Source organism: Mercurialis annua, linkage group LG4 (assembly GCF_937616625.2).
Source record: "Mercurialis annua linkage group LG4, ddMerAnnu1.2, whole genome shotgun sequence".
Classification (NCBI taxonomy): Eukaryota; Viridiplantae; Streptophyta; class Magnoliopsida; order Malpighiales; family Euphorbiaceae; genus Mercurialis; species Mercurialis annua.
Window position 1 is genome coordinate 24,552,597 of NC_065573.1, and position 25,471 is coordinate 24,578,067.

Here is a 25,471-nt window from a genome sequence, read left to right on the forward strand (position 1 = left end):
TTTATAATTTTATTAGAAGTCATATAAAAAATACAATAATAAAGATATAAATTTTTAATATTTGAATTTAGTAGGACATAATTTTATAAATTAAAGTTAATGAGTTAAACTAGTAACTGATAAATATGAAAAAGTATAAAATAGTACTTATAGAGATGTGAATAGTGAAACTCTATATGTAGAGTTTACTATTCAAAAACTCCAAAAAAGTGGGTTTTTAGAGTTGGGTTGGAGTTGCCCAACTCTAAATGGTGGGACCCAACTCTTTTTTAGAGTTGGGTTGGAGATGCCCTAAAACGACATATATGAGCGATGTCTTTATATTTCATTTAGACCATTATTTTCTTTAGTTTTTACAATATTGCTATTTGAAATGTTCTTTTTGATTTTGGCATCTTTCTTCCATTTCTTTTGCACCTTTTCTCCCCTTTCTTTTTGTTTATTTTCATTATATGGAATTAGAGAACTTTATAAGATGACATTAGTAAGAATATTCTAATATTCCATTAAAGGTGTATTTTTAATTGTTCTTTTATTTTTTATAAAATAAATTTAATTTTATCAATTCGTATTGAATATATTATTATTTACATATTAAAAAAATTAGAAATTCTCAGTCAACTAATTAATTTTATAAATATTTTTTATAATTAGCTCAAACAATTTATATGATTAGAGGGATAAGATTGGAAGAGAGTGAGAGAGAAAGAGAGTCCACATTCAATATACTCTTTGTCCATTTTAATTGACGGATTATTTTTGATATTTCATTTTAATTGACAATTTTCATTTATATTATTTTTTCAATTATATTTTTTCTATTTTTATCCTCTTTCATTAAACTTAAGATAAAAAATTTAGTAAAATGTTAATGGTTCAATGTGACGAGGACTAATATGAAAGTAAAATTAAACTTTATTTTTAATTAATTTTTAAATATTGTATAATTTATTTTTTTGACAGTTCAAGCGAAACAAAAAAATATCATAAATAAATTTTTATATAAATCTGGTTCAAAATTGATTGTTAAAGATATCAAATTAACTGATAAAAAATTGTATCTATTTCAATCCACGTCCTTAAACCAATCAAATGATAATAATTGAAGAGTTAATGAAAAAAGAATTTGATTTTTTATAGTTCGGTTGGCTAGTTATATGAATTAACCCAGTGAAGGAGGGAGGGGAAGCCATTGGGTGTTATTGCCCCCTTTAAATTTTTAAAATTGTTAAATTTAACACCAGATTTTTAATATTTTATAATTTAACTCTCCTAATTTTAAAATTTGTCTACTTCATATATTGTATATTGTAATTTGGCTCTTTTTATGTTAGAATCCTAGCTCCGTCACATTATTAATCATATATCACCTTTAAATTAGAAATTTCCTAATACTTGTGTCTTGTGGTATCATTCATCATATTCTGATTTTACTTAAATCATAATTGAATCTAATCTTTGATTAAAACAGCAAATAATTAATTAAATTAATCAATTGATTGAATATGCTCACATGACTCTTGTGGTCCCTTTTCATGCTATCATGGTGCCCGTGAAAATGAAAAGAAGGGAAAGAAAATAAAAATAATTAATACATCATTTGACTTATAATATACTCCCTACGTCCTAAAACAATAGTTCACTTTCTCCTTTTTACACAGTTTAAGAAATATAATTAATGCTCTAACTTTTGATAAATTTATCTTCATTTTTCCTATTATACCCTTATTAAATATGACTATATGCTAATAGCAATAAATGATACACTTTAAGTAAGGACAATATGGAAAATAAACATTCTAAATTGTCACTTACAAAAAAAGTGTACTATTGTTTTGGGACAAAAAAAATAAAGAAAGTGGACTATATTTTGGAACGGAGGGAGTATATACCATTTTATTTTTTACAATTTTTAAATTAATTTTATATTTTATTAGAGCTCTTAACTTTTTTTGTTCTCTTTAACCCCTCATTCGATACATACACACCACGCATGCTGACGTGGGTAAAATTGTTGATATGGCTTTGTTGGCAATATGTTAAATAGAAAAAAATAGTTAAGAAGTCCAATGGAATATTAAAATAGTTTAGAGGTTACATAAAACAAAAAGATAAAATTTATGGGTCAAAAAATATTTTAAGTCTAAATATATTTCTTTTATTTAAAATAAAAAGTGACATATTTTATATGTTATTTGATAAAAAATCATTTAAGATTAAATTACTTTAAAAATCATGAAAGTAGCGTGTTTTTCAATTTTAACACAAATTTAAAAAATTCAAAATTGGTTTGAAAAGCTTGAATTTGCCAAAAAATTAAAAGATGGTTTATTAAATTTTTAAAATTGGAAATTTGAAAAACAGACTAAAAATTATAATTTTTAAACAATTAAGTCTTTATTTAATATTATCAAAGTATAGTAAGTTTATATATTTTACAATGTCGTTAAAAATAGACAAATTCTCTTTATCATTATTGAAATGTAAATATATATTTACATGTACAAGAAGTTATATCATGTAATTATTTGACTAAATTTTAGTATTTTTTATTTTTTTACTTTTTTTATTTCTATTGTCGTTAATAATTTGTAAAAAAATTATTAAAATTTAAAATAAATTTATTTAAAAAACAGTATGTGTCATCGTACATAATTAATTTATATGCTTCTAATCATTTATGCTATACGGAAAAAATTGAAATTAAATAATTCTATTATCGGGGAGGTTAAATGGATAGAAAATTAAAATTTCAATGTGCAGCAGGAAAATTAAATTGTTCAGTGGTCAAATATAACAAAATAGTATAATTTAGGGGTTAAATAGGACAATTTATGCATTTTAATTATCTTTCACGAGCTTCAAAGTATTTGAAAACACGCACTTTTTCCACGCTGGACAAAAAGGGTCAGATCGGTAAAAAAATTAAAATTAAGGGGTTAAATAGAACAAATAAAAGGTTAAGAGGTTCAATAGAATATAAAATCAATTCAGGGGTCTCAGAAAATAAAAGGGTATAGTTTAGAGGTTAAATAATATATTAAATCAAATAGAAACATAAAGCTAATATAAATAAAATAATTACATAAGGCAACGGTTGAACCATACAAGGCTCGCAGTTTATATCATATTATACAGAAAAGCTCACTTTAGTCCCTAAAGTCAGACCACAAAAACTAATAGGACCTTAAAATCGAAGTCTGCTCAACTATCATCCTGAAATTGTCCAAGTTAGCTCAATTATCACCTGAGATTATCCAAAATAGTTCACATAACAACGAACGCTAACTCCATTTATTTTTTCCGTCTATGGCACGTATATAAAAAAGTTCAAAAACATCCTTAATGTTTAAAATACTTATCAATTTTATATTTATAATTTTCTTTAATCATTTACACTCTCTTCTTTATTTAAATATCAATAATTAAATAATATTTAATTAAAATATTTAGTAATACAATCGAAACTCAATTATACACTTCGAAACTTAATTAAATATTTTAAAATTAAACAAATCGAAATTCAATTAAATCAATCAAAATTCAAATTAAAACTAATTAAAACTAATTAAAAAATATTTTAAATTAAAAAATTTATTAAAACAATCGAAACTTGATTAAACACTTCAAAAAATCTAATTAAACATTTCAAAACTCAATTAAATTAATAATACTCCCTCCGTCCCACTCTAATTGACAAAATATAGAGTTTTTGGTGTCCCATTCTAATTGACAAAACTAACATAACTATAATTTTATTTTTTAATTTTCCATCTTTACCCTCATTTAAAACCATGTCTTTTATGGAAAATGGTGAGTATTTAATGAAAATTTGACTAATATATACTAATCGCATTAATTAGCTCCATTATCAATAGAAGGGTATATAAATAATTTTCTATGTCATTTATTAACTTGTCTTGGTTATTGAAATATAGTTATTTTGTCAATTAGAGTGGGACGGAGGGAGTATATGAATACAAATTGTTGAATTTTTGGTTGTTTTATTTATCTTTTGTATTCAGACTTGGTTTTCTTTTTTCTGTTTTATTATAGGTGATGTTAGATTTCATCTTAAAACTACATGGTGTTAAGTGGAGATGTCGAATTAATATTTAAACACATTTCCATTCACACACACAAACAATGTAGGATATTTCCACTTTAACACTCCCCCTCACGTATAGCGTGCCCGGTCCGAACAATCAATCTCTCCTCACGATCTTATGTGGGCTAGGCCAAATTCAAATTGTGTGAATGGACAACGCTCTGATACCATGTTAGTTTCCATCTTAAAACCAATTTTTATTAAGTGGAGATGCCCAACTAATTTATAAACACATGTTCATTCACACAAACAACTAATGTGGGATATTCCTACTTCAACAGATAGCAAGAAAAGTGAAACCTTCGCTAAAAGGGTGTCAACCTAGTTGAGATGTTTGGGTGCGGTTCCTAATTTCTTGACGGCAATTTCAATTATAATATATAATAATTATTCATATTTATTTAAATATATGTGAAAAATGATACTCAAATATGTTCGTGATATATAAAAGATATATATAAATTTATTTTACATATCTCTGACGCGAGGACTGACATGCTGATGCGTTTTTGATGGTTTTTTAAGGCGTTTTGATGCATCTTTTTTTAAGCGTCGCACCACGTGTTGTCTATCTACTAGCAGCGTATTCTTGAAATTTTTTTAACTTTTTATGTGCTAATGTTATATTTGAGGTTGATTGGCATTTTGGAAAAGTAAGAGGGTTTTATGGATATTTTTGTTTTCTTCCCAAGTAATTTTGTATCCATATATTCATTAGCTTCGCCCATAAAGTATGGTTTTCAAGTTTATAGACGCCCATTTTTTGGACTCGAACAAATGCAAAAGAGTGATGCGCGTTTAATAATAATTTTCAGAGAAATAATAAAAACACCGTAGAAGTAATTTCTTCTAAATATTGAACTTGAACCTTATCAATCAGGACTCTAGCTTGCAATTAAAAAGTTAAATTAGGTTGGGTCCGAAACACAAGAGTTAAAAAATAGAGGCTTAACCATTCAAAAAAACCCCACCTTTAACCCTTTTTGTAAATATATCCTAACTTAGAAATTTCTCCAATTTTACCCTAATTTACCCTTTTATGTTTTAATTGTACCCAAAACATTAAATTGACTTCTTTTCACTTATAAAAAATTTAAAATAATCTTTTATTTTTATATTTTTAATAATATTAGGGTTTAATTGAAATATAGGTTAAAAATGGATGATTATTTTAATTTTTTTTTCCAAGTGAAAAGAGGTCAATTTAATGTTCTAGGGTACAATTGAAACATAAAAGGGCAAATTAGGGTAAATTGGAGAAATTTCTACGTCGGGATATATTTGCAAAAGGGGATAAAGGTGGGGGGTTTTTGAGTGATTAGGCAAAAAATAAATTGTACTGCGTCTTTGGGTAGAAATTTTAAGTTATCATTTTGCAGTTAGATTTTGTAAACATTTTTGTAGACATTCCTTGACACTTTGTTTCCTGTCAATATCCAGTGGATTTGCTCATTGTAATCAAATCCCAGAACCCAAATAAATCTTTGGTTTGGTTGGTCTATACTGATATATGCTACAAGTTGCTAACGATGATTTTCAGCCGAGAAGGTAGAGAACTTGAGATGGTAGCTACGATATGAACACATTAACAGACAATACGTCAAATAAACCTGCCTAACAACACATACATCCGGTCCCCTCAAGGACTAAACTTAAAATTAGAACATAATGATCCTAAGCAAAAACAACTTCAGCATCACATAAGTCTGCAAGCTGCAAACAAAACTTTACACAAACCAACCGTTCTCAGCTCAGTCCAGTTTGATGCGATCAAGACTCTCCGACACTGTTCTCATCCTAGGACGCAACTCCGGGTCTAACTCGGTGCAATTGAGGGCAACATGAAATACAGTAACAACCTGCTTCTTTGCGTGAACCTCCCTTAATAATGTTGGGTCTATAATCTCAGACAAAGGGCGTTCTTCTCGAAATACCTTCCTTACTAGACTTTCGAGTCCCTTTCCATCATTTTCTGGTCCTTCATCGGGTAGCTGACCAGTTAAGAGTTCCATCAGTATGATTCCAAAGGAATATACATCACATTTTTGAGTGAACTTATTGCAGAATACTCGAGCCTCCGGAGCCAAGTACAAGTTAGAGGGAGCTGATATTTTTGAGCCCATTGTCGAGGTTATAATGGTTTGGTTCAAATGCTGTTTTTTGGATGCAGAAGTTGTGAATTTGGACGAATTTGAAACCAGGCGGGTCAGTCCAAAACTTGAGATGTAAGGTTGGAGTTCATCATCGAGAAGGATTTTTGTTGATTTTAAGTTGCCATGAACATGTTTCCGAGGGCTGCATTCATGTATGTACATTAAACCCCTCGCAGTTCCTTGAGCAACCCGGAGTCTGGCTGCCCATGATAATGCCGGTAAAGTATTGGAAGGTCCTCCTATAATGAAACAAAAATTAGAAACAATGTCATTACATAGCTATCCAACCCGAAACCAAACAAAGCATGACAAAAGTGCAAAATCAAAACTACAGTGGACGTATTAATGCACAAAAAACATAAAACATTCTTAAATAGACTTACAAACACCTAAAATGCATATTTGAATCATAACAATAAGATAACTATACTGCCTAGTGGTCCATTCTTGAATCAACATCAAGAAAAACTCAGTTGTTGGCATTTACTCTTGAGGGGTATTTAAAAATTATTGGTCTTGAAATCATTTTTAGGACCACGATGATTAAAATCGGAGTAATCATTTTCATCCATGACCAAAACTATATCAGACAAACACTATAAATCAATGTAGGGATGAAAACAAAGGGGAAGATGCCACACACGCATCACAACTTATTACTGGGACAGACAAGACACCAACTACCATGTAAAGACAACTCGCATTCATCAAAGCTCAACCAGTTTTTTAATATTTCATTTTACTTGACATGTTATATTTCGGCTCGAACCTTTTCGGAGGTAATTCCAGCAACATGTGACTTAACATGCTCATTGGTTAAGAAAAACAATTGAAATGTCACACCAAGGTACTATCAACATAAACGCAAAAGGGTCAACGATTTGTGTAATTCTATTTCAAAACAACTTTCACCATGTTCGCTTAGAAAAAACGAGTTTTGAAAGAAATGAAAAAATGGGCATGGCTTAAGTGATTCAATAGTATGAACTACCGCAGATTCTTATACTATTTCAGCAGAAACATAGAGATCATAATCACATTTCCGGTAACAACTACTTTTCCTGGTGAATACAGAGTCCGAACATTACTAAGTTTTATTGATCTGTTAAAACTAGCTTCCAGCTTATGTGCATACCCGAAATGCTCATCGTTGATTCGTTAAAGACATTACATTACATCTTGAATATTATGAGATTTGAGATCTTTTGACATTTTTTTGTATGAGCAGTTTAGGAATTGAATATCACAGGATCAGATCAAGAGCCACAACATTTTGACTCACAGCACATGAATGAGACAGAGATAATGAAGAGGGGCAGGAAATAACTTACATCTGACTCATCTAATCAAAATATAAATTCCCCATGATCCCACCATGTTTACTCTTGCAGAGAATGTTAATTATTATATACAAAAGCATTAAATTTTCATTTCAAAACTGAAATTAAATCACTATTTACCCTTCTATAAGCTGTCCTATCAAAATATTCATGTGCTAGACTTAACAACTTCATTATTTTTTTCAGTTCAACATCATGAATCTTTCTATAAATTGAGATATATGTTTCTTACTAACCTATAATTTAAATTTAAATTATAATTTTTGAACATAATTCTGCTTAAATGGTTGATGATACATACCTTAATACATTTTGCATACTCAAATTGAGACTAACCCTAATATCAACACAACACTATGGATAAATTTTATTTAAGTAACCAAAACTGATTCAATTTTGAAGTATTTTAAATATTTTTTTTATGAAAATTTAAATATTTTTTTAGTTAACTAATCTTTTAAAAATTAGAATAAATTTATAATTTTAATACCCGCAAAAAAAAGTCAATTGCCTATGCAAAGAGTAATTATCGTAAGAGAAATATTACCATGGAGCGCAGTATACAAGCTCCCATTGCGAATGTAATCAGAGACCAATAACTTTTCATCACTAGCATAATAATATGCTCTCAACCGCACGATATTAGGATGGTGGACCCTCCCAATAGTCTCCACTTCACCTTCAAACTCTTTAAATTTCCACGTGGCATCCCCTTCATTCAGTCTCCTCACAGCAACAGCAGTGGGCGCAACAGTACCAGAGCCTCTCCCTCCCACTACAACTCTATACACTATTCCACTCCTACTTTTTCCCACCACGTAAGCAGATGCCCTCAACAAATCTTCTAATTCCAAATTAAACCCTTCATCCATCACCGCGAATTTACCCCTTTGCCCCTCCTCGTTTATATCACTAGTACTGACATTATAATTATTTCCTCCTATGTTTTCGTCTTTTCCCATTTTGCCCTTCTCCCCTGAACCGCCTAATTTCTTCCGGAACAGCCATACTGACAGAGAAACAGCGCCGATCACCACCGAAACGCCGGAAATGAGCGGAACCGCCATCGACCCATTTTTATCCTTCTCTTTATCTACAATTTGCGGTACTAAACTAGGGTTTACATTGATCGGATTTTCTGGGTTTTCACTGCTTGTAATATTAATAGCTTCCGGGCATGGATTTTGCACCGGAAACCCACATAAACCTGGGTTACCGGAAAATGCAGTAGGCCCTTGATTTACTAAAGAACCAACTAAAGGAACTCTGCCACTGAGATTATTAAACCTCAAATCTAAGCTCACAAACACCGGAAACTCCCCATAAGACTCCGGAATCTCGCCGGAAAATCCATTGTAGGACAAGTTTAACGTACCGGAGAGGCTTTTGAGATGTACTAGAGTCTGGGGTAAAGACCCATTTAGCGAGTTCGAAGATAAATCCAAATGGGTCAGTAGCTGTAGAGATTGGATTTGGTCCGGTATCGGACCGGATAAAAAGTTATGAGACAAATCAAGAAAGCGAAGAGAGGTGGCATTGAAGAGACGAGAGGGAATAAGTTTAGAGAAGTTGTTATGAGAGAGAGTGAGGCGAGTTAGCGAGTCAAGAAGACCGAGTTCGGAAGGGAGGTAGCCAGTGAAACTTTTATTAGGAAGAAACAAAGAAGTAACACGGTGGTCAATGCAAGTGATTCCATGCCAGTGACATGGGGTTTGGTCGGAATCGGACCAAGAATCAAGAATTTGAGTCGGGTCTGTGGTGATTGCTCCTTTGAGAGCTAATAGAGCTAAGCCATCTCTTGTAAGAGATAAAGAAAGCGGAGAAATTGTAAAGAAAATTATGAGAATAAGAAGAGAGTTTGGGTGCATTGTTTAATGGAGGAAATTGAGATCATACAGAAGGAAATGCAACGAGGAGTTGCAGAGAAGAAAGTTTAGAGCAGAGAAGTGAAGTGAAGTGAAATGAAATTTGAAGTTTGAATTGAAGTTGGGTTTTGTATTTTGGAGAAATCGAGGTGGAAACATTGGAATAGTATATTATTGGTAGGATGTATAGTGTGTCTATGCAAATTTGAATTCTTAAGACTGTTCTAATTAATGTCAAATATAGCCTTTCCTTTGGTTCTGCACAAAACTCTTTCTTTTCGAATAATTGCTGTTTTGAATGTTAATTAGATAAAATTTAATTAATTTAAAAAAAATTAATTTAATTTAAACTCTACTATCAATTCAATTATATGAGGCCGTGCTCGTGAGTTATCTTCACTAATTCTAGACGCAACTCGGAGTCGGTAGTCTTTGACATTCGCCGAATGGTGCATTATACGACTCAAGCTCACCGTTATTCGTTGCTCTCTAAACCTGGCCTGGGCTACAAAAAAGAGCACCTCATTGGTTGGATTCCTCCTCCTACGGCATTCTTGAAGATCAACTCGGAAGGGGCGGTTCGTCATCAGGATAATGTAGCAGCATCTTGAGGCATTGCTAGGAACAGTAAATGGTGATTGGCAGTTTGGTTATAGCATAATGATTGGATTTTGTTCAATCCTTCAAGCGGAATTATGGGGAGCTTTTGATGGTCTTGCGATTGCTTGAGTTAGAGGTTTCAGGAATATCATTCTCGAGATAGATAGCATGCTTGCGGTCGAGGCTATTCGTAGGGGAGATATTATGGTTAATGCTAACATGAACTTGGTGAATGCTATCAGAAGTATGGCTAAGCATGACTGGAATGTTAGTATCCGACATGTCCATCGTGAAGGAAATCGCTGCGCCGATAGAATAGCAAGCAATGGTTTTGCTCAGAACCTAGGACTTATCATCTATGATGGCATGATAGACAGTCTTCTCAACTTCGTTTCGGATGATATTGCGGGTGTGCGTTCGCCCCATATGTGTGGATCTCTTTAGAGTTCTCTGGCTTTGGCCAATCTTCTTTGTAACAAAAAAAGCCATTTTAATTATAAAATTCATGAATGTAATTTTTTAAAGCGATTAAGTCTAAAGAAGAAGACATCATATATTAAATTGATAATTCAAAAAAAACTAATATTATTGATGTAAGAATTTACACGAACAAAGAGTCAACGCAGTCCTCGGATATGTGTTTCATGGTCAAATATGTATCCTGACCCATGCCATGTTCTAATCAATGCTCTAATTAAAACAACAAGCGCCTTCTTTTTTCTCTTTATTTGTTGATTTCGGTTGTCGAGTCAATAAAAATATACCGTATTTTTATATCGGTGATATATTTGTAACAAAAATAAAAAATAATGATTTATATGACAACTTTTAAAAACGTGATTGAAATGAAAATATATATAAATATGATGATTTTATATAGAATTAACTCTTTTTATTATTCATTGAAGTATGGGTTTTAGAATGGGTGATTATTCTATATAACGGTTATGATTTTTATAACAAGTCAATCAATTCTTATGATATTAAAATATTCAATTAATATTTATTTTTTATTATTAAATGTCCAAACGTTATAAACATTTCATTTGTTTATTGCACCAATGATATGATATAATACAACCATGGCATTGAATAGTTCTTTTTGGAATATTACATATTATCTAGTAGCATCAGTGGATTTTGTTTGGTTTCCTTTCTGCTTGTTGCGAATTTTGGATCTTTTTATGTGAAGTTTGAGTGTTGTTATAGAGAAAAAGTATTTTGAATTTGTAGATATATAATTGGGGATTATCTAGTTAAGTACTTCTTAGGAACATTTGTAATTTAACTTAGCTTTTGTAATTTTGTGCATACTACTTGCAAACAAAGAAGGTAAAAACAATAAAAGTAGCGCAAGTGATAGGCAGTGAAGGACTAGAATTGTAAATGTGCTCAAAAGAAAGAAAAATTTATATCTTTTGTGTCAGAAAATATCATTAAAACAAATACATGCATACATGCTTGTGAATTTGCTTTTTCAGTTTCCACTAACAAAGCTAATTTGATCAGTTTTTGAAAAACATTAAATTAGCGAGATTCAGAAAATCTCAAGAAAAAGACAACTACTAAGAAAGTAGAAATTTATATGATTAATTAGTGTTTTAAAAATTGCCCGGTAGCCAACTGGTAAGACAACTGGTTTCCGATTCAACCGGTTTGATCAATTAAAAAATAATTTTTTTAATAATTTACTAGTTTTTTTACCGGTTCGACTTCCGGTTCACCATTCCAATATTCAGTTTTTTACCAATTCGATCCGGTCCAAACCGGTTCAACCCGGTCCAATTAAAGATATGATTTTTTATGGTTAGACCGGATCATTGGCTGGTTCCCGCATTAACCGATTCGACCGACTCCGGTCTGATTTTTAAACACTGTGATTAATTATGGATTTTTTTAGGATTTGAAAGAAAAAAATTAACTCGATGTGCTGACGGTCGCTTGTTCTGATAGAGTCGGGTCACGGTGCTTTAATTCTAAAACTAAAATTTAATTAGATTTAATAGGTTTAGTAGATTAATAAATTTTTAATTTATCTAATTAGGTTTAATTAAATTTTGATAGGTAAAATTGTGTTTTGTTATTGTTTATAATTGATATTTTTAGAAAATTAGAGTTATTTAGACTAAGAGGGTGAAATAATGCTAAAAAGTTTATAAATATCAAATTAGTAAGTATTTTAAACATTAAGGGTAGTTTTGAACTTTTTTTCTAGTGCCACGTCAACTACTTAGGGCATCTCCAACAATAATCCTCAAAATAGTGTGAATTTTACACTAAAACTACCATGCTACCGTGTTTCATCTCCAACAACTAACTTTATTTTTCACTCTAAACAAATATTCTCAGCATATTCCTAAACAATAAGATTTTAAACATTTTACACTTACACCCATGAACTATCCAATACTTACAAAATACATTCATATATTTATTTATAATAAAATATATTATTAACTTTAATAATAATATTTACTAAATATGTTTATATATGTATTTTTAATTATGTTTGCTAATTCTAAAAATAGTAATAAATAATAAAAGACATTAAATATACTTTATTTATAAAGTGGCGAATTAATTTATACAAAAAAAATATATTTAATATTACATATTTAAATTTCCGATTAATCGAACATTATTAATTTGGACTATATTGTAACAAAAACTAACAAATATTTAATAATGAAATCTATAATAAAATAAAAAACAAAAATAAAATAGAGTTACTCTATTTTCTTCTCCAACAATACTCTATTTTAAGGGACACTATAATAGAGTGACTCTATATATAGAGTAAAAAAATAAGGTACACAATAATAGAGTTGGATATAGAATACTGTTGGAGAGGATTTGTACACCAAATTGACAATTTGGTGTATTGTTGGAGATGACCTTAACGTCCGTTAGTAAAAGTCATGGACAGAAGGGCTTTTTTGTTTGATTTAAAAACAATGAGGGTCTTTTTGTGCCAAAAAACATTTTAAGGGCTGATGTGTACTTTGGAGAAAACTTGGAAAGTTGTTTTGTACTTTTTACTTATTATATGTAAATAACCCTGAATAAAGAATTAAAATAATATATATAGTCAATTGGCTCAACCGGGGGTTGTGCCCAATAACCGGTAGCCTTATGTATACGGAGAACTGTTCAATTTTTAAAACACTATATGGAGGGCAAATAATTAGGGGTGTTCATAGATCCTGGATATCTCCAAAACCGAACCGAAAATCGGACCGAAAATATCCAGGACCGAAAAATATTCGTTGACCATTGACTTTCCCCGAACTGAAACGTACTGAAAATTTTATTGGTACGGTTCTGGATCTTTTATAAATAACCGTACCGAGAACCGTACCGAACCGAAGTACCGAACTTATAACCGAAGAACTGAATTTTTTTTTTATATATATATATATATATATATATATATATATATATATATATATATATATATATATATATATAGGGTTAATTACATATAAAATCACCACCTTTACACAAAATTGTAAAAATAACACGACCTTTAAAACGTGGCAATTCAGGGCACCACCTTTCATTTCTTTTCAAAAATAACACGGGCACATTTTTAGTGGCGTTTTTGCTGACGTGGCGTGACACGTGACATTCTCATCGGGTATCCAAATCAGCAAAATTTTATCAAAAATCGTGCCCATGTTGTTTTTGAAAAGAAATGAAAGGTGATGCCCAGAATTGACACGTTTTAAAGATCGTGTTATTTTTTAAAATTCGTGTAAAGGTGGTGATTTTATATCTAACTAACCCATATATATATTATTCTATTTTTAATTTGATTATTATATTCGTATTAATTTTAAATAATATATACTAAAAAATTTAGTGTATATCTATCTATAATCTATAATCTATCCATATCTATAATCTATAACATATATAAAAGTGTATTAGCGGGGGGAACACTTTCATTTATGGACAAAAATACCCTCTTTATAATTTATAGAATTTCACTATTAAAAATCTTCTATAATCCTAATTAACCACTAACAATTACATGAAATAAAAAATCCTCTATAGATCTTCTTAACTTTAACTATGTAAATCTTTCCTCATTATAATCAACTTGATTTTTCTTTCCTAATCCTATAATCAAATATACAACATTGTAATATATAAATAACATATAAATTAAAAAATCACGTTATGAATAACATTTAAGTATAAAAATTAAAAAATTACGTTCGACAATTTCAAATATAAGTAATAAATTAGAAATATGTATATCTTAATAAAATTTGTATATATGATAAATCATATAATCTTTATAAATGACGGTAAATGTTAAAAAAACCACCAGTAATAATTTCAAATATAAAATCTCAATACATATATAATTGAAAAATTACGTTCAACAATCTCAAATATACACCATGAAAAATAATAAAATTATAATTCATGTGCAGTGCACGTGTACATCAAACTAGTATATATAAATTATCAATTTACATAAAAATAAAATTACTTATATATTTCAATGAAAATTATATGAATTTGTTAAATATTGATATGAACAATTTACATATTCATTATTTTCTACCATTGACCAAATTACATAGTTTTAACAAAAATAATATAGGTTTAAACTTGATAATAGATAAAAGTACCCTTATCAAGCAATCAAAAATTTAATACTAAATCGAACGATAATGTATATATTGTGCCTTTTTTTATTGATGATTATTTATTTGTGATATAAAAAAATGAATAAATGAGTAGCTAATTAGTTTTAAAGTCAAAATAATTTATTATAATATAGTAGAGATTATATTTTAAATAAAATAATATCCGTGGTTCTAGCGATATCCGTACCGAACCATTAGGACCGAATCCCTGTACCGAACCGTACCAAAAAATAAAATTTCCGAACCGCACCGAACTGATTATTGGTACGGATCCGGAGATCCAATTTTTAACATCCTTGATTTTTGGTTTGCTACCGGAGATTTGCCAATCCCGAAATTTTCCCGAACCGTGCTCACCCCTACAAATAATTGCTGATCTAATTACTTTGTTTTTTCTCATTATTATTTTATTTTGATTATCTCGATAAGCATCCAATTCCCGATACATGAGTTGGCAACGTGAATCATGATATTATTTAATTATCATAGCTTATTAAAAAGACACTCATTATGCCTTGGGGTTAGCAAGCAAACAACTCTTCAGGTTACCATGAGTTCACAAATCCTCTCATTTCCATTGCCCATTTTGTTCTTCTTGTTTTTCTTAATCTCATGGGTAATATGGAAGAAACCAAAAGCCACTAGAAATAGTAAACTTCTAAACCTACCCCATGGCCCCATTAAGTTCCCCATCATCGGAAATTTACACAACTTAATTGGTGGTGTTCCTCATCATTTACTCAGAGACTTGGCTAAAAAATATGGATCCGTTATGCACTTACAACTCGGAGAAACTCCGACAGTCATCATTTCTTCAGCAGAAAGTGCAAAAGAAGTGCTGAAAATACATGACCTCGTTTTTGCCAATAGGCCCTTTCTCTTGGTTGCAGACATCATATTATATAAGGCTTCGGATATTGGTTTTGCACCCTACGGTGATCGCTTTAGTCAACTGAAGAAAATTTGCGTGGTAGAGCTTTTTAGTTCGAAACGCGTCCAGTTGTTCCGATCAATCAGGGAAGCAGAGGTATCAAATTTCATCAGATCCATTTCTTCTCGTGCAGGATTGCCTATCAATCTTACCAAATTGTTACATTCATTATCGTCTACTATCACCGTACGAGCAGCTTTTGGCGACAAATTCCCACAGGATCGCGAAGAATTCGTACCAGTTGCCAATGAACTTTTGAAGACTATGTCAGGCCTTAGCATCACTGACTTGTTTCCCTCTTCAAAGTTGCTCCATGTGATTACTGGTGTTCAATATAGATTCGAAAAACTGCACAAAAAAATTGATCTTATGCTTGAGAAGATAATCAATGGACATAGAATCTCCAGAGCAACCTCAAAAATTAGTACAGAGGATGAAGATCTACTCCATGTTTTATTAAATCTTCAAGAGCAAGGAACCCTTGAACTTCCTTTATCAATTGACAGTATCAAAGCGGTTGTACTGGTTAGTTTTACATAGTTGAATATCTTAAACTGAAATTTCAAGCTTTTCTTTTCTGAACCTAATAATCAATGATTCTTGCAGGACATTTTCGTTGCCGGGACTGATACATCAGCTCTCGTTGTAGCGTGGGCCATGTCAGAATTAATAAAAAATCCAAGAGTGATGCAGAAAGCGCAAGCAGAGGTTAGGCAAATTTTTGACGGAAAAAAAATTGTTGATGAGGCAATTATTGACGAACTAAAGTATTTGAAGTTAGTTGTCAAAGAAACATTAAGATTACATCCTGTTGCTCCACTCCTTGGTCCTAGAGAATCTCGCGAGCAGTGCCAAATCAGTGGATACGATATTCCATCCAAGACGAGAGTCTTAGTAAACGTGTGGGCAATCGGAAGGGATCCTAAATATTGGTTCGAAGCGGAAAAGTTTTTTCCAGAGAGATTTATGGACAATTCTATAAACTATAAAGGAGCGAATTTTGAATATTTGCCATTTGGTTCCGGAAGAAGGATTTGTCCAGGTATCTTATTCGGCCTGGCGAATGTGGAGCTCGCTCTAGCACACTTACTTTACCATTTTGACTGGGAACTGCCCAACGGTAAGAAGAAAGAAGATCTGAACATGGATGAATGCTTTGGCGCAGCGGTCGGACGAAAATATGATTTACAATTAATTCCTATCCCATACCATCAGCCTACTACTAATCAGTAACCGTTTCTGGCATGTTCTAGTTTGATCAGCTATAAAATAGAACTCTAAATAACTTATGATTATGTAGAGTTTATGTGCAATAATGAAACTCTAAAGAAGTCTGAATTTTCTTTTCTTTCTGTACTCTTCTGTTAATTTAAAAATAAAGTTCATATTGCCTTTTGATAAATAGTTATGATGGTTAAGCAAATTCATAATCCATCTCACCATAAGAAGTTTTTTTTGCTTGAATTCATTTAGTGAGCCACCATTGGTGTTAATTTGTTGAGGTGGAGGCCATTATTAACCAATGAATAAATGCCACATCAACCTATGTATGGATTTGAAAAATAAAATTGGTGTATTTTTATGACAACTTTTAAAAAACGTGATTAAATTGAGAGAACATGTAAAAAAATTGTTGCATTTTTATAACATTAACCTATTAACAATGAATTATATAAACATATTTAGTATATAATTTAAAAAATATTTAATTATTGCTTAGTAAATGTTAGTTTAAACATTGTCAATGATCAATGGTCCAATCATTTTATTTTAAATTATTTCATACACATTTATTATTATATAAAAACGTTGTTTTAGCACATACTATCTCCTCATATATAAAAGTATTTATTTTAAAGTAAATATTAAATAGTTAAAAATTGAATTTTTTTTATTTTTTTAGAAGTTGTACAACATTCAAGAAAAATAAAAGTACAAAAATATCGTTATAAAGAAGTAGTATGTTGTTTAATTTTGGAAAATAAAAAATTGAAGAACACAGAAAATGAAAAGAAAATTGAAAACAGAAAACAGAAAATATTTTCTACAACTAAATAGGACCCTAACTTTCCGGGGAATAGCATTTTTTCCCACTTGGTTTATTTTTGCCAATTTACTTCTCGGAAAGTTAAGGGACTAACTTCCCTTTGTCTAGGGAAATGACTTCTCTAAAAAAACTTAGGTAAGTTCTACTTCCTTAGTTAAATTAATTAAAATACTATTATATTCCTACATTTAATTAGCCAATTTAATTATTGAGTGTAATATTGTCTTTAAATTTTAATTAATTAAAAATAAAATGCAACTTTCTGGGAAGTTATTAAGTGAATCAAGTAACGAAAATATTCATTTTCTCCACACTAATTTTCTCCCGAAAAATATACTTTCCGAAAATTGTATATTTTTAAACCAAGTGAAGTTCGCCAATTATTTACCTAATACAATTTTCTAAAAGTTAACAATGTACATCCAGATCTAACATTCTCATCAATAAAATTTGATTTAATTATAGATATGGTTGATTATATTATTTTTTGCCTTTTGTCATTGACTCATTGTAATTAAGATTCCTTTATTCTTTCTATAATTTATCCTTATGTCATGTAGTGTATGATTATTATTTAATAATTTAATTATTGATAAGGAGAAATTCTTAGATAGATTCAGTACACCATATCATTCATGAACTAAACCTATCACATTATTACACGTCATTAAAATAATGGAACTATCGTAATATTACTATTCAAAAGTGTAAATAAGTAATAAACAAAATTACGATAATGTCACTATTTTAATGACGTGTCATAATGTGGTAGGCTAGTTCACGGATGACGTGGTAGACTGAGTCTACCTAAGAATCTCTCTATTGATAAGAGTATTGTCATTATAGCAATTTTCGATCATTTAAATTTGTAATAATTACGCTTTATTTTTTTTTAATTAAAATTATTTGTTTAAAAGTAAGATCATCCACAGCTGTAATATTCTTTCTTATCAATATTGTGGCTTATTAGAGCAATTATGGCTTCAGGTTATCAAAGCAAACATTTCTTAAAGATTACTTAGCATTTACCATGAATGGACAAACCCTCTCATTTGCATTGCCTATTTTAATTCTCTTACTCTTATGGGCAATATGGAAGAAATTCAAAACTAGCAGCAAACTTCTAAACCTACCCCCTGGACCACGGAAGCTTCCCATAATCGGGAATTTACACCAGTTAATTGGTGTTCTTCCCCATCATAAACTTAGAGACTTGGCAAGCAAATATGGATCAGTTATGCAGTTACAATTTGGAGAAGTTCCGACAGTTATTATTTCTTCGCCAGAAAGTGCAAAACAAGTGCTGCAAACACATGACATCATCTTCGCTCATAGGCCCTTCCTCTTGGCTGCAGACATCATATTATATAAGGCCGCGGATCTTGCTTTTGCACCCTACGGGGACTACTATAGGCAACTCCGAAAAATTTGTACATTAGAACTCTTTAGTTCAAAACGTGTCCAATTCTTCCGCTTAATCAGGGAAGAAGAGGTATCAAATTTCATCAGATCCATTTCCTCTAGCACAGGATCACCAATCAACCTTACCAAAATGTTACATTCTTCATCCTGTACTATCACTCTAAGAGCAGCCTTTGGCAACAAATGCGCGCTAGACAATCAAGAGGAGTTCATACTAGTTGTCCAGCAAGTTTTAAAGATAGTTTCAGGGTTTAGCTTGGCTGACTTGTTTCCCTCTCTAAAATGGCTCCATGCGATTACTGGTGTTCAATACAGACTCACAAAACTGCGCCAAAAAGTTGATCATGTTCTTGAAAAGATAATCAATGGACATAAAATCGCCAGAGCTACATCAAAAACCAACACAGAGGATGAAGACGTGCTCCATGTTCTCTTAAATCTTCAAGAGCAAAAGAATCTTGCACTTCCCTTAACAACCAACAATATCAAAGCGGTTATACTGGTTAGTGTTGTATTTCTATAAATATATATATATGTGACTTAAGTTGAACTTTTTTCTAACATTTATTTTGATTCTGTTTCGTGCAGGACATTTTCATTGGAGGAATTGATACATCGGCTACAGTGATAGAATGGGCCATGTCAGAATTAATAAGAAGTCCAAGAGTAATGCAAAAAGCGCAAGCAGAGGTTCGACAAGTTTTTGACGGCAAAGGAATTGTTGATGAAACAATGATCGATGAATTAAAGTATTTAAAGTTAGTTATCAAAGAAACATTAAGATTACATCCTCCTGCTCCGCTCTTATTACCTAGGGAAGCTTGCGAGCAGTGCCAAATCAGTGGATTCGACATTCCAGCCAAGACCAGAATGTTTGTAAACGTGTGGGCATTAGGAAGGGATCCTAATTATTGGTATGAAGCAGAAAAGTTTTTTCCAGAGAGATTTATTGGGAGTCCAATTGAGTACAAGGGAGGCAATTTTGAATATTTACCATTTGGTTATGGAAGGAGGACTTGCCCAGGTTCCTTATTTGGCCTAGCGAATGTAGAGCTTCCACTAGCCTACTTACTCTATCAATTTGATTGGGAACTACCCAATGCCAAGAACAAAGAAGATCTAGACATGGCTGAAGAGTTTAGTACAGTAGCTAGAAGACAAAATGATTTATACCTAATTCCAACCATGTAGCAGTACTACATAAGTGCTAGTTTGGTATGAGCTGCAAATTTTCATATCTTATAAATTAACTTGTGATGAACGAGACTTTATTTGCAATAATTGAATTTTAAAATTTTAATTTTAATTTTCTTTTCTTTCTGTTGTAATTGAAAATGAAATGTATGTATAACCATCGATGCACTGATATTTCAATTCTTGTCAATCCTTTAAAGCATGGATTCTAGCTTGATAATAAATAACATGACAACAATACATTAAAAATACACACAGCACTCAATGATATTCTCTTAGTTTCTCATCTTTATGCGTTTCTTTGGCACTAATTTCAAAGGTACAAGCTTTCGAACTGTAATTCCAGTTCTCTCATTCATGTCTATACTCTCCGAACCAGAATTGGAGCCAATTTCCCAGTCAAAAGTGTGAACAAGAGAAGCCAAACCCAGATAAACTAACCGTAAACCAAGTAGCATACCGACGCAAATTCTTCTTCCCAAACCAAATGGAATCAACTGAAAATCCTGACCCTTGTAATCAATATTCGAACCAAGAAATCTTTCGGGTTTGAATGCCAAAGAATCTTCCCAAGATTCTTCATCTCTTCCTATCGCCCACGCATTCACGAAAACTTGTGTATTTTTCGGAATGTGATATCCCATAAAATTTGTATCTTGCATTGTGTTTCTCGGAAGGAGTAGAGGAATTGCAGGATGTAATCGAAACGTTTCTTTCACTACAGCTTGCAGATAAGGTAATCTATCAATATCACTTTCCTCAACTTTTTTGTTGTCTCCGATGACCTCATTAAGTTCTTGTTTCAGCTTTTGCAGTTTTTCAGGACTGCGCATTAGTTCTGCCATGGCCCATTCCATTGTCGTGCTTGTAGTCTCGGATCCTGCAAAAAACATCTCCTGCATAGTAAACATATTCAATAATTAGCTTTGTATGTATCTAAATGGATTATTGTCAGCTAAAGTTCTCAAAAGGTTGCTAAAGTAGACTAAGCTAATTTAAAATTCTAATTTTTTTCCAAAAATAGAACAAAACCAAATCAAACTAATCCAGACTAAAATTTTAATTTTTTTCAAAATGAAATAGAACCAAATTTTAAAGAATATAGGAAATTTCAAATTAAGCCAAACAAGTCAATTTGATTTAGTTTCAGTACAGTTTTGTGGTTGGAATTGTATTAAAACTGAACTGAAATTGTTTTCCCTTCAAAACCAATCTTAACAAAAAAATAAACTCTCCTAGTCAAACTGAATAAAATTAAATTTGTTGGTTTTAGTTCAGATTTTTTTTTGCTTTGATTAGGTTTTTGCACGCATATTGCCAAATTAGATGATAGTGAAGTTCCAATAAAAATGAAATCGGATACTAAACTCCCTAAATCATGATTAGAAGGGTTTCTTTAAATTACAAGATGATCACTAAATTTCATTTTATTATAAAATGGTTACTGAACAATAATTTTTTTTATTAAAGGTGTCACCCATATAAAATGCACCATTTTTACACTAAAATTGTTACAAAAAGAACAGTAAAACTTTTCATGAATTACAAAAAGTCATTAAGTTATATTTTTATTATAAAAAGCTCACTGAACTATGTATCTTTTTGTAATTTTGGCTTGTCATGTGAGTAAAACTGTTGCGTTTTATATAAGTAATACTCCTTTACAATAAAAAGTATAGTTTAGTGACGATTTTATAACAAAATGAAGTTTAGTGACCATTTTGTAACTCATAGCCATTCTAGTGACCCAGGAAGTTTAATATCCAAAAAAAATCAAACACTACAAATTAGGAGGGTTGATTAGTATTCTTACCAATACAATTATAACGATTTTGTCATATGAGAGTTTTTGAGGACCTTCCTTGCCATCCCCTTCGTATTCCAACACCACATCTAAGAAATCCTTACTCTGTTTCTCCTTCCCTGCTTTTTTCTCTTCCATCCTCTCTTTCACAAATCCTGCAATAATTTCAACTGCCTGCCCCAAGTCTCTGTTCATTTTTCGTTTCAGTCCCTGAGGATCCATGAATTTCAAGAATGGCAAAAAATCTGCAAAATTTGGCGTTCCAGCCCATACCATGAACTTGTCCATTGCCTTGTAGAAATTATGGCCTTCTTTGCAGTGCGGGTCTAAAAGATCCTGTGATAGTGTCAGGTTACCGATAACATTGAATGCCGTCAGGAATAGCAAGTGAACCAAATCCACCTCTGATCCTTCATTGTCTTCAACATATCTGTTATACAATTACATCCACATCGTCCGAAAAGAAATTCAAGTTGAAATCTCAATCTGATAATTTTTTAGATGATTTTAGTTTATCATGTGTGTGAGGAGATTAGTTAAAATCATCAATTGAACAAACCAAATTAAAATTTAATAACTAGATGAAAAGAATCAAAGTTTAATCACCAAAATATTAAAAATGTGATAGTTTGAAAACCTTTATAGTCAATTACCCAAAATTCCGAGTTTGAGTTGCATTTGTAGCCAAGAATAGCACACAGAATAATTAAATATATGAAACAAAAGTTGACTTATATTTAAATTTACTTGATCATTTGATCGACGCATTTTCGCCGGATTGGAACCGTATCATTGACTCTCTTGTTAGTCATGAGTTCGGTAGCACAAATTCGTCGGAGAATTCGCCAAAAGGGACCATATCGGCCCATCGCAAGTGATCCTTTGTCGTAATTATGCGATGTAAAAACATCAAAAGACATTCTGTCGCAGAAATTAGCGTCGTGATTCTTGAACAGCTCTGCCGCAGCAGCCGCAGATTGGATCACCATAGTATTCCTGGAGCCGAGTTTTAGCCACATCACAGGTCCATATTTAGATTTCAGCTTGTACAAACTCTGGTGCGGCATAGCTCCAAGGTCGAAAATATTGCCGATGACAGGCCATCCTGAAGGCCCTGGAGGTCGATTTTTGGTACGGTAACCGCCTTTCAGGTACAGATTCAGAGCCACTGATATGAAAATACTTAACAAAGCAATTAAAATAGTGATGTACTCCATTTGTTTGAAGTCCTGTTTGGTAAGCGAGAAAGAGAAGGAAAGTGAAAATAAGGAAAGAGAAAATTTAGTAATGGAACTGAATTAATCTTACACAGCAGGTATAGTACTTATATATATTATCATTCATCAATCATCACTAGTAATCAGTGATCACTATCATTCTGGGCCTCTTTAAATTATTGGCTTTTATCTTTTCTTTTTAAATTATGACAGAGTAGAGGAAATTTCAACCTAAAATGCTTAAATTTCAATAATATATTTTTACCCATACGACTATGATATATTTGTAGATAGTGGCGTTTTAAAAGATTCCAAAAAGGAGAAAAAATTGATAGTGAAATTAAGATTACAGTATAAGGTTAAAATCCAAACAGCCCAAAAGGTAAAAATGGATCAAATAGTAATGGCAGAACTCAACCCCAAGCCCCTATATTTTTCACTTTTTATTTAATTCACTCCTAATCTACTTTATTTCTTTTGTTAGTCTTTCAACCTCTGTATTTATCACTGTCTATGTAAAATTTGTTATTTACTTAGCCTCTTTTAAAGTTCTTTTTTTAGTTAATCCAATTAAGAACAAAATTACTGCAAAATTTGATTGTAGAGAGACGGAGTAATTTTTTTTTTAAAGAACTAAGTAAAAAAAAAATACAGGAATCTGAGAATGGATTTCGGATTCGGTCGCTAGATATAATATCAAGAGCATTCTTACACCAACCGACCAAACTAGCTCCTAAAGGTGATCATGGGTAATTGATTCTCGGGGTCACTGTACTTTTCAAAAATTGCAAAATGGTGTCTGAACTTCAAAACGTAACAAAATGGTTACTAAACTTTCAAATATGTGATTTTGGAAGGTTTTTAAGTGTTTTACGGTCAAATTATACATATGTTGTAATCAAATTTTGATTATTTATGACAAATAATACCTTATATTTCATATATACATACAATTAACAAAAAATCGACTCGAAATATTTTTCTTCGGTGACCAAAAATCCTTCCATCTTAACATAACCAAATAGTATAGTAACTAAAATGTTACGTTTTGAAGTTCAGTCACCATTTTGCAATTTTTGAAAAGTACAGTGACCTCCAAAATCAATTACCCGGTGACCATAGATTTCTTTATTCTTTTTAATATTAACCAATAATTCATGAATAGGATCTTATGATAATAGCACAAAATGTGAAATGCATGAAAATGGAAGTACGAAAAAGGAGTCCTGAGGGACCTATGACTCATGCACTGAGTTACTGATTGTAACCAAAGATTTGCATTATACACGGGAATCTGCAGTACTTCTGCATTTCAGTATGGCATACAGCTATTCATTTTACTAAATTATTGAAGGCATTCTTTTTTGTTGTTTTAAATAATTTTATATATTCGCAACTTGATCATTCATTAATATATTTTTATATAATTTAAATATTTTGATCTGTCTATATTAGAAAAGATATATCTAAATCTTAAATTAAACAAATTTGTATGATTTATTTTCATAAATTTCCTATTCTATAAATAATTAGTTTACACAATGCATGTGTTTTGAAGGAGAAATTCTTAGCTAGACTCGCTTTATAGTCATCTATGGATTAAGTCTATCGCATCATGACACATCATTAAAATGATGGCAATTTTGTAAATTTGTTTGTTATTTATTTATACATTTGAATAGGAATATTACAAGATTGCCATATTTTAATGACGTGTCATAATGCGATTGGCTTAATTCACAGATGACGTGATGGACTAACTATCTAAAAATTTCTCTTTTTGAAGAGCATAATCAATTACATTGGGCAAAATATTTAAAAGATGGTTAATTTTGACAACACAACTCTGAATGAGAAAAAAAAAACCTAGCTGCTCATCCACTATGATGTAAGATGACTGTTCAAAATATGCAACCCTATTTCTGATCTCAGTGGGCAGGGATGTCGGCTTGTAACTTCAGCCATGGTGATCTCCTTCAATACCCAAAAGTTGTCTCTACTGCAACAATCAAAAGCCATTGAAAATAGAATTCTTTCCACGCTAAAAACAACACAGGTAAACTCTGATAAAATTAACAAAAATAGAGTAATTGTTATTAACAATTATTATGCTGCAGAAATTGATGATA

At 31.2% G+C, this 25,471-nt stretch overlaps 4 protein-coding genes across 4 annotated transcripts; 2 read left to right on the forward strand and 2 right to left on the reverse strand.

The window, feature by feature from the left end:
- Positions 1-5,657: 5,657 nt before the first annotated feature.
- Positions 5,658-9,670, reverse strand: LOC126677819 (receptor protein kinase-like protein ZAR1). The gene is made up of 2 exons (XM_050372615.2): positions 8,149-9,670; positions 5,658-6,500 (listed from the first exon to the last, which is right to left on the reverse strand). The coding sequence occupies exons 1-2, from the start codon at positions 9,467-9,469 to the stop codon at positions 5,860-5,862; spliced, it is 1,962 nt and encodes a 653-aa protein (XP_050228572.1). The 5' UTR covers positions 9,470-9,670; the 3' UTR covers positions 5,658-5,859.
- Positions 9,671-15,217: 5,547 nt separating this feature from the next.
- Positions 15,218-17,060, forward strand: LOC126676457 (desmethyl-deoxy-podophyllotoxin synthase-like). Its single transcript, XM_050370666.2, has 2 exons — positions 15,218-16,183; positions 16,265-17,060. Exons 1-2 carry the CDS (start codon positions 15,278-15,280, stop codon positions 16,889-16,891), a joined length of 1,533 nt encoding a protein of 510 aa, XP_050226623.1. The 5' UTR covers positions 15,218-15,277; the 3' UTR covers positions 16,892-17,060.
- Positions 17,061-18,671: 1,611 nt separating this feature from the next.
- On the forward strand, positions 18,672-20,388 carry LOC126677974 (desmethyl-deoxy-podophyllotoxin synthase-like). Its single transcript, XM_050372796.2, has 2 exons — positions 18,672-19,629; positions 19,716-20,388. The coding sequence occupies exons 1-2, from the start codon at positions 18,736-18,738 to the stop codon at positions 20,316-20,318; spliced, it is 1,497 nt and encodes a 498-aa protein (XP_050228753.1). The 5' UTR covers positions 18,672-18,735; the 3' UTR covers positions 20,319-20,388.
- A 107-nt stretch (positions 20,389-20,495) lies between these two features.
- On the reverse strand, positions 20,496-23,435 carry LOC126677973 (iridoid oxidase-like). The gene is made up of 3 exons (XM_050372795.2): positions 22,873-23,435; positions 22,135-22,555; positions 20,496-21,217 (listed from the first exon to the last, which is right to left on the reverse strand). Exons 1-3 carry the CDS (start codon positions 23,340-23,342, stop codon positions 20,597-20,599), a joined length of 1,512 nt encoding a protein of 503 aa, XP_050228752.1. The 5' UTR covers positions 23,343-23,435; the 3' UTR covers positions 20,496-20,596.
- Between the last annotated feature and the right edge of the window lie 2,036 nt (positions 23,436-25,471).

Excerpts from the sequence above, each read along its gene's own strand:
- LOC126677819 (XM_050372615.2), bottom strand. The coding sequence starts at position 9,469 with ATGCACCCAAACTCTCTTCTTATTCTCATAATTTTCTTTACAATTTCT. Across the intron at positions 6,501-8,148 it reads CTTGTATACTGCGCTCCATG|GAGGACCTTCCAATACTTTA; the intron begins GTAATATTTCTC and ends GTTTCATTATAG.
- LOC126676457 (XM_050370666.2), top strand. The coding sequence starts at position 15,278 with ATGAGTTCACAAATCCTCTCATTTCCATTGCCCATTTTGTTCTTCTTG. Across the intron at positions 16,184-16,264 it reads GTATCAAAGCGGTTGTACTG|GACATTTTCGTTGCCGGGAC; the intron begins GTTAGTTTTACA and ends TGATTCTTGCAG.
- LOC126677973 (XM_050372795.2), bottom strand. The coding sequence starts at position 23,342 with ATGGAGTACATCACTATTTTAATTGCTTTGTTAAGTATTTTCATATCA. Across the intron at positions 22,556-22,872 it reads TGCGTCGATCAAATGATCAA|ATATGTTGAAGACAATGAAG; the intron begins GTAAATTTAAAT and ends ATTGTATAACAG. Across the intron at positions 21,218-22,134 it reads AAATCGTTATAATTGTATTG|GAGATGTTTTTTGCAGGATC; the intron begins GTAAGAATACTA and ends TTTACTATGCAG.
- LOC126677974 (XM_050372796.2), top strand. The coding sequence starts at position 18,736 with ATGAATGGACAAACCCTCTCATTTGCATTGCCTATTTTAATTCTCTTA. Across the intron at positions 19,630-19,715 it reads ATATCAAAGCGGTTATACTG|GACATTTTCATTGGAGGAAT; the intron begins GTTAGTGTTGTA and ends TGTTTCGTGCAG.